General features: G+C 40.8%; 1 protein-coding gene across 5 annotated transcripts in view; it reads left to right on the top strand.

Annotated features, from left to right (window-relative positions):
* Positions 1–15,699, top strand: part of cspp1a (centrosome and spindle pole associated protein 1a) — a 154,596-nt gene that overhangs the window by 50,715 nt on the left and 88,182 nt on the right. For all 5 annotated transcript variants that reach the window (XM_073040986.1, XM_073040996.1, XM_073040978.1 and 2 more), the window contains exons 11-13: positions 10,022–10,118; positions 11,232–11,289; positions 11,980–12,221. In XM_073040986.1, coding sequence (XP_072897087.1) covers positions 10,022–10,118; positions 11,232–11,289; positions 11,980–12,221 — 397 coding nt within the window. The remainder of the gene's footprint in view (positions 1–10,021; positions 10,119–11,231; positions 11,290–11,979; positions 12,222–15,699) is intronic.

Below are 15,699 nucleotides of genomic sequence, written 5' to 3'. Positions count from 1 at the left end.
AGCACCTACACAGCAATAGAGGGCCTGAATTTGAATTCCACTTAATTAAACAATTGTGTGAGATAGCTGGAATTCAAAAAGTCAGAACTACACCATATCATCATAGAGGAAACTGTTACGAAGATGGAGCAACTCTGAGGGGCCGAAGGGTACAAAGTCGCCCCCTCCTTTTTGAGAATCGCAAGATCGCTATTATTTCAGGTCTGAAACCCAGGAAATGAGAGAGATACACATCATGAGAGAGGGAGACGCAGAATACACAAGATTTGGAATGTCTCCTGACATAAGCGTAACGGAACCACTGATTACTGCTTATTGTCTCTTGGAGAAGGAATTGTGTATTGAGTACTGTATTATTCATTGAAACCCCTCAGGGGACAACCAGAGTGGTCTGGTTGAGGGATTGCATCATCCCAACCTGATTGACATCTGAGACCCCGTGAGTGAGGATAAAAGAGGGGTCTGGGGAACACCCCTTTAGACGCACCAGGAGAAACGCTAGAGATCCAGGGACAGCGTTTTATAGCAAGAGCCGGTGAGAGCTCATGTGCGTCCTCCCTTGCCTGGGTGGCGGGCTCATCACGGAAGAACGGTTTAGCTAAAGGAGAGGTCACAATTGAACGGCCACGACAACGAGACACCTGACGGATCGAAATCATAAAGGAAGGTTGGCAAAACCCGTAGCGGTAAATGTTCCCATTCTCTTTCTCTCTCTCTCTCTCCAACAATTGCAACACAGCGACAACCAAAAAGACGGCAGCTTGTGTGAATTGCAGCGAACTTTATATTTCCATCGGACAATTCATTATCCCCTAGACAACGATAGAGCTTATTTCTTATTGATTATTATTATACCCGCACTTTTAGGTTTAGTATTGACGATGTATATTATCTGTATATTTGCATTGATATTTTTGTGTATTTTTACTAATAAATACTGTTAAAAATAGTATCATCAGACTTCAACGGACGTCTCTATCTTTGCTGGTAAGTCACACAGTTACGGGATTCGTAACAAAATCCTGTCGAGAGGTTTAACAGGACCTTCTTAACCCTGGAGAGAAAAGATAAACGTCACTGATGAGAATTTGTTAAATCACTAGTCCATGCTTATAATTGTACTAGGAATGAGATGACTGGCTTTAGTCCGTATGAATTGATGTTCGGACTATAACTCAGAGTTCCAGTTGACTTAGCTTTCGGACTACCCTGTGAAAGACAAACATGGTACATGACTTTCTCAGTATGTATAAAATTTGAAATCTCATCTTGAGGAAAACTTCAAAATAGCTATGGGGAACTCACAGAAAATGGCAGACTGAAACAAGATCAGATATGATAAAGATATGACAGCTTCAGAATGGAAAGAAGGAAACTGAATACTAAGAAGGAATGTGCATCTACGAGGTAAAAACAAGCTTGCTGATAAATGGGAAGATGTAGTCTATGTAGTGGTGAGTCAAGCTGGTACCTGTTTACAAGGTACGTCTTGAGAACCAGTGTGGGCCCATACGAACATTGCATAGGAACCTATTGCTGCCTTGTGGATTTCTTCCTTCTGAAGACAAGGAACAACTTCCTCCTGTCCCTATTCACAAGTACACAATGTGGCCTATCAGTGTGGTCAGCAGAGCTTTACCAAGAGGGATTTCTCGCAGGTCGGTGGCGGTTACTTAAAAAGGGAGCTTTGCGAGCATTTGTCTGTTTTACATGGCCTATCAGTGGCTGTAACTGAAGCACCAATCTTGAGTTAAATAGCAGGGGAATGTACAAGAATAAAAGGGAGACACTGCCTAGTGGGTCTGGGATGTTTCTGATTGCATCCACGATATCCTGAAGTGGGAAGGTGAATAGCCAGAGGTCATGGTACATATTGGTACCAATGACATGGGTAGGAAAAGGGAGGAGGTCCTGGAAACAGACTACAGGGTGTTAGGAAGGAAGTTGAGAAGCAGGACCTCAAAGGTAGTAATCTCGGGATTACTGCCTGTGCCAAGCAACAGTGAGTATAAGAATAGTGTGAGGTGGAGGATAAATGCATGGCTGAGGGATTAGAGCAGGGGGCAGGGATTCAGATTTCTGGATCATTGGGACCTCTTTTGGGGCAGGCGTGACCTGTACAAAAAGGATGGGTTGCACTTGAATCCAAGAGGAACAATGTCCTGGCAGGGAGGTTTGCCAAGGCTATTGGGGAGAGTTTAAACTAGAATTGCTGCGGAGTGGGAATCGAACTGAAGAGACGGAGGAAGGGGTGGTTGGCTCACAAATAGGGAAAGCTTGGAGACAGTGTAAGAGGAAGGAAAGGCAGGTGATCAAGAAGGGATACGCTCAGACTGATGGTTTGAGATGTGATAATTTTAATGCAAGAAGCATCATGAACATGAGCTTAGAGCATGGATCAGTACTTGGAGCTATGATGTTGTGGCCATTACAGAGACTTGGATGGCTCAGGGGCAGGAATGGTTACTTAGAGTGCCAGGCTTCAGATGTTTCAGAAAGGGCAGGGAGGGAGGCAAAAGAGGTGGGGGTGTGGCACTGTTGATCAAAGATAGTGTCACAGCTGCAGAAAAGGAGGAAGTCATGAGGGATAGTCCACTGAGTCTCTGTGGGTGGAAGTTAGAAACAGGAAGGGTTCAATAACTCTACTGGGTGTTTTTTGTTATAGACCATCCAATGGTAACAGGAACATCGAGGAGCAGATAGGGAGACAGATCCTAAAAAGGTGTAATAATAACAGGGTGGTCATGGTAGGAGATTTTGATTTTCCAAATATTGATTGGCATCTCTCTAGAGCAAGGGGTTTAGATGGGGTGGAGTTTGTTAGGTGTGTTCAGGAAGGTTTCCTGACACAATATGTAGATAAGCCTACAAGAGGAGAGGCTGTACTTGATCTGGTATTGGGAAATAAACCTGGTCAGATGTCAGGTCTCTCAGTGGGAGAGCATTTTGGAGATAGTGATCACAATTTTATCTCCTTTACCATAGCATTGAATTGGGATAGGAACAGACAAGTTAGGAAGGCGTTTAATTGGAGTAAGGGGAAATATGAAGCTAGCAGGCAAAAACCTGGAAGCATAAATTGGGAACAGATGTTCTCAGGGAAATGTACAGCAGAAATGTGGCAAATATTCAGGGGATATTTGCGTGGCATTCTGCATAGGTACAACAGGGAGACAGGGAAAGGATGGTAGGGTACAGGGACTGTGGTATACAAAGGCTGTTGAAAATCTAGACAAGAAGAAAAGAAAAACAGCAAAAGGTTCAAAAAAACTAGGTAATGATAGAGATCTAGAAGATTATAAGGCAAGCAGGAAGGAGCTTTAGAAAGAAATTAGGAGAGCCAGAAGGGGCCATGAGAAGGCCTTGGTGAGCAGGATTAAAGAAAACCTCAAGGCATTCTACAAGTATGAGAAGAGCAAGAGGATAAGAAGTGACAGAATAGGACCAATCAAGTGTGACAGTGGAGAAGTGTGTATGGAACCGGAGGAGATAGTAGAGGTACTTAATGAACTACGGAAAAGGATCTTGGTGATTGTAGGGATGACTTACAGTGGATTGAAAAGCTTGAGCAAATAGACATTAAGAAAGAGGATGTGCTGGAGCTTTTGGAAAGCATCAAGTTGGATAAGTCTCCAGGACCAGATGAGATGTACCCCAGGCTACTGTGGGAGGCGAGAGAGGAGATTGCTGAGTCTCTAGCAATGATCTTTTGCATCATCAATGGGGACGGGAGAGGTTCCAGAGGACTGGAGGGTCGCAGATGTTGTTTCCTTATTCAATAAAGGGAGTAGAGATAGCCCAGGAAATTATAGACCAGTGAGTCTTACTTCAGTGGCTGGTAAGCTGATGGAAAAGATTCTGAGAGGCAGGATTTATGAACATTTGGAGAGGCATAATATGATTTGGAATAGTCAGCATGTCTTTGTCAAAAGCAGGTTATGCCTTATGAGCCTGATTGAATTTTTTGAGGATGTGACTATAAACACATTGATGAAGGTAGAGCAGTAGATGTAGTGTGTATGGATTTCAGCAAGGCATTTGATAAGGTACCCCATGCAAGGCTAATTGAGAAAGTAAGGAGGCATGGGATCCAAGGGGACCTTGCTTTGTGGATCCAGAATTGGCTTGCCCACAGAAGTCAAAGAGTGGTTGTAGACGGGTCATATTCTGCATGGAGGTTGGTCACCAGTAGAATGCCTCAGGGATCTGTTCTGGGACCCCTTCTCTTCGTGATTTTTATAAATGACCTGGATGAGGAAGTGGAGGGATAGGTTAGTAAATTTGCTAATGACCCAAAGGTTGGAGGTGTTGTGAATAGTGTGGAGGGCTGTCAGAGGTTACAGCGGGACATTGATAGGATGCAAAACTGGGCTGAGAAGTGGCAGATGGAGTTCAACCCAGGTAAGTGTGACGTGGTTAATTTTGATAGGTAAAATATGATGGCAGAATATAGTATTAGAGGCAGTATCTTGGCAGTGTGGAGGATCAGAGAGATCTTGGGGCCCCGAGTCCATAGGACACTTAAAGCTACTGCGCAGGTTGACTGTGTGGTTAAAAAGATATACGGTGCATTGGCCATCATCAACTGTGGCATTTAGTTTAAGAGCCAAGAGGTAATGTTACAGTTATATAGGACCCTGGTCAGACCCCACTTGGAGTACTTTGCTCAGTTCTGGTCACCTCACTACAGGAAGGAAGTGGAAACCATAAAAAGGGTGCAGTGGAGATTTACAAGGATGTTGCTTGGATTGGGGAGCATGTCTTATGAGAATAGGTTGAGTGAACTTGGCCTTTTCTCCTTGGAGTGAAGGAGGATGAAATGTAACCTGATAGAGGTCTATAAGATGATGAGGGGGATTGATCGTGTGTATCGTCAGAGGCTTTTTCCCAGGGCTGAAATGGCTATCATGAGAGGGCACAGTTTTATGGTGCTTGGAAGTAGATACAGAGGAGATGTTAGGGGTAAGTTTTTTTTTGTGTAGTGTGGTGAGTGTGTGGAATGGGCTGCCGGCGATGGTGGTAGAGGCGGATATGATGGGGTCCTTTTTGTGACTCCTGGATAGGTACATGGAGCCTAGCAGGGCCTGTATTGTGCTGTAGGTTTTCTATGTTTCTAATTCGCAATACTAAGAATGAACGGTCGGTTGATGAGAAAGAAAATTCAATTGACTCTGATGAGGTTTATTTCATCAGATCAAGACTTGACATTGTAAATGAACCGTCTAAGGATTGAGAAACTTGTGAACAGTTACACAGAAGAACTGTGGGTTCCAACCTAAGCCAGCCATTTACAACCATTCCAGTAGCAGACCCAGTGCTAGAATCCCAAAGAAATGCAAGATACTTACCTGATACAGAGGAATCCACTGTAGGAATCAATTTCCACAACAAATGAGATGTGTAATTGGTGTATACCACCTTATGGCAGAAATCTGGAAATTTTGTCAATCCCAAATGTGTTTCAGATTTGACAAGAAAAAGAGACACGTGATGAAGGGTTGACTGGAAAAGACATGATAAATGAAAATTCTCACAAACAAGAGCCTGAACTCAGAAGGTCTTCTAGACGCAGAGAAAAACCTGGAACTCTAACATATCTTGAGCTAGTAAATTCTTTAGTGACAGTATTTTAGTCCCTTTTCAAAGCTCTGAGATCAGCTATTGTAGACTCTCTTCCAGATTTCACATATGAAGAAAACCCCAAACCCTTTACAGTGCCACCTGTAGCCATATACAAAGAGACTTGCATAATCAGAATCAGAATCAGAACCAGATTTATTATCACTGGCATGTGATGTGAAATTTGTTAACTTAGCAGCAGCAGTTCAATGCAATACATAATCTAGCAGAGAGAGAAAAAAATAAAACATAATAATAAATAAGTAAATCAATTACATGTATTGAATAGATTTTTAATAATGTGCAAAAAACAAAAATACTATATATTTTTTTAAAAAGTGAGGTAGTATCCAAAGCTTCAATGTCCATTTAGGAATTGGATGGCAGTGGGGAAGAAGCTGTTCCTGAATTGCTGAATGTGTGCCTTCAGGCTTCTGTGTCTCCCACCTGATGGTAACAGTGAGAAAAGGGCATGCCCTGGATGCTGGAGGTCCTTAATAATGGACGCTGCCTTTCTGAGACACTGCTCCTTAAAGATGTCCTGGGTACTTTGTAGGCTAGTGCCCAAGATGGAGCTGACTAGATTTCCAACCTTCTACAGCTTCTTTCGGTCCTTCTACAGCTCCTCCATACCTGCAGCCTGTCAGAATGCTCTCCACGGTACATCTATAGACGTTTTTGAGTATATTTGTCGACATGCCAAATCTCTTCAAACTCCTAATAAAGTATAGCCACTGTCTTGCCTTCTTTATAACTACATTGATTAGATCCTCAGCGATCTTGACACTGAGGAACTTGAAGCTGCTCACTCTTTCAAAGGGGGAGGGTTTAACCCAGGTTAATTAAACCCAAAGATGTAATGTTAGAAAGCTCTCCCTGTGGAAGGATGAAAACAAGGTTTCCTGATATTTTTTTTTAAAAAAAGAAAATTTGAAAACAAGTGCTGTGCTAGAATGAGGCGTGGCTGATGCAGATGCAGACAAAGAGAGAAATGCAGCAATGATTAGAAATCTGAAGACATGAACTATTAAGAGTTGAATTAGTAGTGAGTATCTACCCTACTAACTGTTGTGGCAGACGGCCACAACAGACAGGATCTCCCGGTTGCCACCCACTTAAACTCTCCTTCACATTCCCATTCAGATATGTCCATACATGGCCTCCTCACTTTTCCCTTACATTCCTTCTTCACCTCCCCTGCCTATCCCCTCCCTGCTTCCCCTCCCCAACCCCTTGATCTTTCCTCTGATTGGTTTTTCACCTGCACCTTCCCCCTCCCCCCACCTTCTTTATAGGGCCCCTGTCCCCTCCTTCAGTCCTGACGAAGGGTCTCGGCCCGAAATGTTGACTGCTCTTTTCAACAGATGCTGCCCGACCTGCTGAGTTCATCCAGCTTGTTTGTATGTGTTGATCTGACCACAGCATCTGCAGTGTACCTTGTGTTTACTATACGTTCTTAAGTGTTTTATGTGCATAGAAAGGTAAAATATATACTATATACTAAGACAAATGTTTGAGTAACTGATGCTAAATAATACCAGATGTACCTGTTCTGACTTACTTAGTAAGAGAGCTTCCGATTTTTTTCGATCCCGATCCATGATAACTCACGCACATCCTCCCATATACTTCAAATCATCTCTAGGTTACTTATAATACCTAATAATGTAAATGCTATGTAAAATAATTGTTATACTGCATTGTTTAGGGAATAATGACAAGAAAAAAAGTCTGTACATGCTTGAACAACAAGTGCTGGAAGGGCACTTCTGGGCTTTCTCGATTTGCGGTTGGTTGAATTCGCACATGTGGAATTCGCGCATAAGGAGGGCCGACTATTTGGTTTTCTAACTAACTAGGGATAAGTAAAAAGGAAATTTTAGTTTGTAAACTTTTAAATAGGGAGTAACACTAGATCTATTTAGTTGGAGAAATTAGAATATTAAAGGAATCTCACTGATACTAATTAAAAAGGGATTTGTTCTGGTTTGATATTTAAAATTTGGAACCTAAACAGAATGTTGAAATTTTGAATTGTTCTTGCTCATATAAATATTTTGTACATATTGTCTTTTTTCTTATAAACAAAGCTTATCTCCAGAAGTGTGTGGTTTCTATTCACTGCCTCCTTCTGATACCTAGAATCTTCTGATGGCCTACTGCACCTAGTGTAGTACTATGTAATTTGATTTTCTCAAGAGTGCGGCGACTAGTCACACGCAAAAAGACCGGTGCTACACAGGTGTTACACTTGTTTCTGTGCTCTAGTGCTCTATAACTCCATGACTTTATAATAACTCTTACTACACCTCTATTTTGTACCAAATGCAGTCTTTAAAGTTGTGCCCAGATGACTATCACTACAGGTTTACTTACTTACTTACTTTACTTTATTGTCACCAAACAAGTGATACTAGAGCATACAATCATCACAGTGATATTTGATTCTGTGCTTCGCGCTCCCTGAATTACAAATCAAAGTAAATATAATTTTTAAAATTTAAATTATCGATCATAATTAGAAAATAGAAAAGGGAAAGTAAGGTAGTGCAAAAAGAAACCGCGACAGGTCCGTTTATTTGGAAGATATGGGCCAGATCCGGGTCAGGATCCGTTCAGCAGTCTTATCACAGTTGGAAAGAAGCTGTTCCCAAATCTGGCCATACAAATCTTCAAGCTCCTGAACCTTCTCCTGGAGGGAAGAGGGACAAAAAGTGTGTTGGCTGGATGGGTCGTGTCCTTGATTATCCTGGCAGCACTGCTCCGACAGAGTGCGGTGTAAAGTGAGTCCAAGGATGGAAGATTGGTTTATGTGATGTGCGGGCTGTGTTCACGATCTTCTGCAGCTTCTTCTGGTCTTGGACAGGACAACTTCCACACCAGGTTGTGATGCACCCTAGAAGAATGCTTTCTACGGTGCATCTATAAAAATTAGTGAGGTTTTTAGAGGACAGGCCAAATTTGTTCAGCTTTCTCAGGAAGTAAAGGCGCTGGTGGGCCTTCTTGGCAGTGGACTCTGCTTGGTTCGACCAAGTCAAGTCATTTGTGATATTCACCCCAAAGAACTTAAAGCTTTTGACCTGTTCCACCTGCACACCACCGATGTAGATGGGGTCGTGCGGTCCGCTACTCCTTCTGAAGTCAACAACCAATTCCTTTGTCTTGCTGCCCAGGTTCTTAATTTCCTCTCTGTACTCAGACTCATCATTACCCAAGATACAGCCCCGCTATCCGAAAGTAAAGCATTCCTATGAAACCTTTCGTAAGCCGAAATGGCGTAAAGAAACAATTACCATTAATTTATATGGGAAAAATTTGTGAGCGTTCCCAGACCCAAAAAATAACCTACCAAATCATACCGAATAGCACATAAAACCTAAAATAACACCAACACATAGTAAAAGCAGGAATGATATGATAAATACACAGCCTATATAAAGTAGAAATGATGTATGTACAGTGTTGTTTCACTTACTAGAATCGGGAAGATTTAGCCAAAACCGAACTAGAAAAAAAATCGGCATGTACACACATGCGCACACACCTGCCCACGCAAGGCTTCTTGGTCATGGTAGTCTTTCTCGGGGTAAACACAAGTTTAAAGCGGTTGCCTTTTTTCGTAAAAGCTAAAATCCTCATTGGATTTCTTTCGGTTTGCAAAAACAGGTACTAATGTAAGTTTTTCGTAAAAGCGAAGTGGCGTAAAGTGAACTTTCATAAAGCGGGGGACACCTGTATCAGTATAGAGCATTGAGCATCTCCTTTACTGAAGTTGTAAGCATCATTTATTTACTGGTTAGATGCATAATCCTCATTTTGCACCTCATTATTTGATTTTATTTATTGTTTATTATTTATTGTTTATTTGTTTTATAGCATTGAGTACGAGAGTTGCAAACTCATTTTCGCTATATTGCTGCATGCCAAATTGTACTATGCAATGACAATAAAGATATTTCATTTCATTTCATTAATACCCTTTATCTGAGAATTTCTTTTTCAGTCTCTAGTTTGTGTTGAACATCATTCAACAGACCTTTTAATATTTTTTTCTTTTATTATAACTTCTGACTGCTATCCTATGCTTATAGGCCTAAAAATTCTATTATGTAGCAGGACATTGGTGAATACTCTGTGTAGAATTTCTCTTGAAAAATTATCATACTCCTTCACAAGCACAAAATCTTCCTTTTTCCTTTTCTGTACATCATGAGTGGTTGCTTCCAAATGTGTATTATTCAAACATTTAGACAAATTTCCCCTTTTTATTGACAGTTTGATTTAAAATTCAAGCGAGTTGCAGAATACAAGTCATTGAGATACAGAGCTTCCCTTGTTTTTATTTGTTAGGGAAATTAATTTTTTTTTAATCTTAGTGAATTTTGATAATCTTAATTTTTAGGTAACAATGAACGCGAGAGTGCTCAAAGAAGAAGAATGGAAAGATACAGACAAGAATTGTTAGAACAAATATCAGAAAGGCAGAAAAGCAAGAAAAGGTATACATTTTATATTTGGTGTGAACTGCTACAAATTCTTTCATTACATGAAGGTTATTAGCATTATACAACTACTACATTGACTCAGGCCTAGGGGGCCGGCATCAGGCACTATAACTGGAATGATAGTGCTTTAAATTGATACGCTCTTTTGAAGTACTTTGTTATCCTTCTTTGAAGTGAATCTTGGTTGCTTTTAATTTACAAATTCAAGATTGTTTAATGTCATTGCCAGTAAACAAGTGTAAAAGAAAACAAAATAATTGTTATGCTTAATCTGATGTTGCACCAAAAAAACACAGTAAGATAAAGAACGCAACAAAAATAGAAAAACAAAAAATATAAATACGTATGATTGCTAAATATAGATAGATTCATTGTATGTTCATAAAGTGACACTAGGCACAGGAGTGTCTGTACATAAGATGACTGACAGGAAATGATAAAGCATGTGGAGGGGTGAGTTAGTGGATGGAGGTGTTGATCAGCTGTACCGCTGGGGAAAGTAAACGTGAGCTGATACATTGTAAACAATAATTATTTGGCTAATATGTTGCTCAGTGTTAAGCGTTATTCAGTAGTAAGAAGACAAGGCTGGTCATCTATTCTTCCTTATTTTCAGTGTTACTGTATTGAATAAATACAACACAGGACTTTTACAATCAAAATTGACAGACTCTTCAAGAGAAAATTAATTTGTAATCCAGACATACTGAGTGCCAAAGCTATCAAGAAAATTATAGGCTGACATTCACAATCACCAAAATTAGTTTCTGTTTTCAGATTAGTTGGCCCACTCATATTGATCACTGGTTCAGTGGGCAGATTTCCCTGTCTAAATCCTGGAAAATCTGTAGAAATTTATGCTCCGTCACTTGATTTTAGAGGTGTCAACTGCAAAGCGAAGTTTACCTTTCGGTGGCAAATTAACTCTGCAGAACTGCCTTTATTTTTTTCTCTAAGGATCTGGGAGTAATTCTGTTAAAGACTGTGATTAAGCAAATTAATTATTTTTATCTCTTTTGGGACCTTTTGCTGATCCTAGAGAAGAGAAAGATTGGAAAATTTGAGGGAAGATCTGTCAGCTGTAATAATTTTGTCTTTACTTCATAGGGAGAAGGAGCTTGAGCTCAATGTTGCTGCTTCAGGAGCTGTTGATCCAGAGAAGGAAGTAAGAATTTAACTTTTTTCCATTATTTTGCACTTTGAATTTGGATATAGATTCTTTTGCAAGTACTTAGAACCAGCATATATTCTGACCATAGGTTTGCTTGTTACTTAAGGTTCTAATTTCCAATCTGTAAAAATCCAGATTGTCCATAACTTTGCATGTAACCCATTTTCAAGGATTTTTAGTCCTTTTCACTTTTTTTCCCTGTTCTACCACTTTGATATGCTGATGCTTACCAGTACTCACAGTACATTCCCAAACGTGCCACTTAGTATCTCTGTTCTCTCTTCTCAAGCCTGCCTACTTGGTCATCTATATAACAGGAGTATACCACATCTTAAAATCATGAATTTTCGTTCCATTTCCCTCATCACCAACAGTATTTTGGTGCTAATCTTTGAGTACTTTTTTAAGGTTTAGGTTCCCATTAAGATAGGTCATTTGACTGTTTGAGTAACGTTTACAGATCAGCACCACTTGCTAAAAATTTAATGATATTTACGTCCATTTAAACTCTACAATGCTTTTACTCATTAATTTGACCATCTTAATGTCATTACATTTAATTTTTAATGGCTTGGAACTTAGCATTGTTTTTGTGAAAGTAAATGTAAATACATTTTGGTGATTGCTATTAATGTCAACTATGAAATTTGGTTGGTTGTTGTAATTCTTAGTTCTGTTTCACAGCCAGATCGAATAAGGCAGTTTGGTGCTATTACGCACCAACATAATTCCCGCAGACGTGCTGCCGCTGACCAAAAAGGTAAAGTCCATATTGGAAAATATTCAAGTGATGACCGATCTGCTGAGGAACAGCCACCAGAGCGACCCAGGGTAGCTTTCCAGGCTCCTGCAGCTGATGAAAGGAATCACAGTGTTGGTCTGCCTGATGGAATGTGGAATCCTCTTAGGAATTTAATGGCTCCAAGGTAAAAACCTATGTGACAACTAAATTTTATCTATGCTTTTAAACCTTTGTGTAATCTGTTAATATAAAAGCTGAGAAAATGTAAATTTGTTGTAAAATGTGTGATTGCATTTTAGATTGATTATTTATGAGATGAAGGTGTGGAGGACCAGCATTTAATTGCCATTGAGAAGATTGTGATGAACTGCATTTTTGAACCTCTGTAATCCACGAGATATTGGAGCAGAATTAAGCGATTTAGCCTATTAGTTCTGCTCTGACATTCAATCATGACATACTTTATTTTTAACTCCAAGCAACAAGCATAAAATGCTGGAGGAGCTCAGCAAGCCAGGCAGCATCTATGGAAAAAAGTGCAGTCAACGTTTCCGGCCAAAACCCTTTGGCAGGATTGGAGAAAAAATGCTGAGGAGTATATTTAAAAGGTGGAGGAGGGGAGAGAGAAACACAAGGTGATAGGTGAAACCTGAATGGGGAGGGATGAAGTAAAGAGCTGGTAAGTTGTTTGGTGAAAGAGATACAGCATTGGAGAAGGGGGGAGTCTGATAGAAGAGGACAGAAGGCCATGGAAGAAAGAAGGGGGGGGGGGAGGAGCACCAGAGAGAGGCAGTGGGCGGGCAAGGAGATAAGATGAGGGACGGAAAATGGGATGGGGAAAGGTGAAAGCCTGAAACATCAACTGTACTTTTTTCCATAGATGCTGTCTGGCCTGCTGAGTTCCTCCAGCATTTTGTGTGTGTTGCTTGGATTTCCAGCATCTGCAGGTTTTCTCTTAAGATAGTTTTTAACTCCATTCTTCCACCTTCTCCCCATAATCATGAATTTCTTTACTGAACAAATACACCCAATGATGTGGCCACCACCATCTTATGTTACAACAAATTCTGATTGAACTTCCTGCTCATTTCTGATTTAAAGGGATGTCCCTTTATTCTGAGGCTGTGCCCTTGGATCCTAGACTCTCTAACTAAAAAAAGAATCTAAGATCCAAGGGCACTCGGATCGACTCCATCTAGGCCTGTCAATGTCTGGTAGCTTTCACTGAGGGACCCCCTCTTTCCCCCACCCCTATCCTTCGGAACTCCATCAAGTACAGGCCCCAGAGACATCTCTCGTATATTTAGCCTTTCATTTTTGGGATCATTTTTGTGAACCTCCTGTTGACCTTCTCCAGGACCAGCACATCTTTCGTTAGATAAGGGGTCCAAAATTGCTGAGGATTTTCCAATGGCATATTAAACTATAAGACAAAGGAGCAGAATTAGGCCATTTGATCCATCGAGTCTGCTCTGCTCTGCCATGGCTCTGATCATGGCTGATCCATTTCCTTTTTTTCTCCTATCTTCTCCCTGTAACCTTTCATGCCATGACTAATCAAGAACATATTAACCTCCTTCTTAAATGCACCGGATGACCTCCACAGCCGTCTATAGCAACTAATTCCAGATTCACCTCCCCCCACTGAAGAAATTCCTCTGTTCTAAGTAGATGTCCCTCTCTTCTGAGGTTGTGTTCTCTGATCCTAGACTCCCCCACTACAGGAAACACCTTCTCCACATCCACTCTATCTAGACCTTTCAACATTCAATAGCTCTCAATTAGATTTCCTCCATTCCGCCCCAATTCTTCTAAATTCCATTGAGTACAAGCCCAGAGGCATCAAATGCACCTTAGGTAATATACAGTTCATTCCTGGAATCATTCTCATGAACCTCCTCTGAACTCTCTCCAATGTAAGCATATCCTTTCTTAGATAACGGGCCCAAAACTACTCACAATACTCCGTGAAGCCTTACCACTGCGTTAAGAAGCATTAACATTACATCTTTGTTTTTATATTCTAGACCTCTTGAAATGAATGCTAACATTGCAATTGCCAACACCTACTCAACTGGCAAATTAGCCTCTAGGGAATTCTGCATGAGGAGTTCCGAATCCCTTTGCACCTCAAGTTTTTGAATTTTCTCTGCATTTAGAAAATAGTTTAGGCTTTTATTTCTTCTACCTAACTTAATGACATTACACATCCCAACACTGTATTCCATCTGCCACTCCGCTGCCCATTTCCTAATCTGCCCCTCCATCTGTCTTCATATCGTCTGCAAACTTGGCTACAGAGCCATCAGTTCCATCATCCAGATTATTGACATACAATGTAAAAAGAAGTGGTCCCTACACCAAACCCTCTCACTAGCATCCAACCAGAAAAGGTTCTCTTTATTCTCAGTCTTTGTCTCCCACCAAGCATCTAATCCTCTATCAGTGCTTGTATCTTTCCTATTGTATCAGGGGCTCTTGTTAAGCAGCCTCAAGTATGATACCTTGTCAAAGGCCTTCTGAAAATCCAAGTACGCAACGTTCACCGATTTTCCTTTATCTCTCCTGCTTGTTATTTCTTCAAAGAATTCCAACAGATTTGTCAGGCAAGATTTTCCCTTGAGGAAACTATGCTAACTTTGGCTTATTATCCAAGTGACCCCATCTCATCTCTGCCGAACCATTTATCCTGCCTTGTCCCATCAACCTGCACTGGGACCATAACCCTCCATACCCCTGCCATCCATGTACCAATCCAAACTTCTCTTAAACATTGAAATCAAGCTGACATGTACCACTTACACTGGCAGCTCATTCCACACTCTTATGATCCTCTGAGTGAAGAAGTTTCCCCTCGTTACCCTTAAGAATTTCACCTTCATGCATGACCTCTAAGTTGTAGTCCCACCAAACCTCAGTGGAAAAAATCTGCTTGCTTTTATTCTATCTATACCCCTCATAACTTTGTACACCTCTATCAAATCTCCTCTCAATCTTCTACAGTATGTTCCAAGGAATAAAGGACCTAACCTATACAATCTTTCCTTATAACTCAGGTCTTCCAGACTCAGCAACATCCTTGTAAATTTTCTCTGTAGTCTTTCAACCTTATTTACATCTTTCATGTACATAGGTGACCAAAACTGCATGTAATACTCCAAACCAGGCTTCACCAATGTCTTATCACAAACAATAGAAAATCTGCAGATGCTGGAAATCTAAGCCGACACACACAAGTGTGCACACACCTGGAGGAACTCAGCAGGCCAGGCAGCATATATGGAAAAGAGTACAGTCAACGTTTCGGGCTGAGACCTTTCAGCAGGACTCCTGGTTTATTTTTAGAGCCTTTCTTAAATGGCAGAACAACATTAGCTATCCTCTCATCTTCTGGTATCTCACCTGTTGCCATGCATGATTTAAATATCTCTGTTGGATCCCCTGCACTTGCCTCCCACAGAGTCTCAGGAAACATCTTGTCAGGCCCTGGGGATTTATCCACCCTAATTTGCCTCAAGATAACAAACACCTCCTCCTCTGTTTTATGTAGACTCTGCATCCGTCTCCTGAGTAAACACAGATGCAAAAAATCCATTTGAGATCTCCCCCATCCCTTTTGGCTGCACACATACTTGCCATTCTGATCTTCCTAAGGGTCAATT

This window comes from Hemitrygon akajei, chromosome 1, assembly GCF_048418815.1.
Source record: "Hemitrygon akajei chromosome 1, sHemAka1.3, whole genome shotgun sequence".
In the NCBI taxonomy this organism is placed as follows: domain Eukaryota; kingdom Metazoa; phylum Chordata; class Chondrichthyes; order Myliobatiformes; family Dasyatidae; genus Hemitrygon; species Hemitrygon akajei.
Note: the sequence above shows the minus strand (reverse complement) of the source record. Positions and strands in the feature narration are given on the sequence as shown.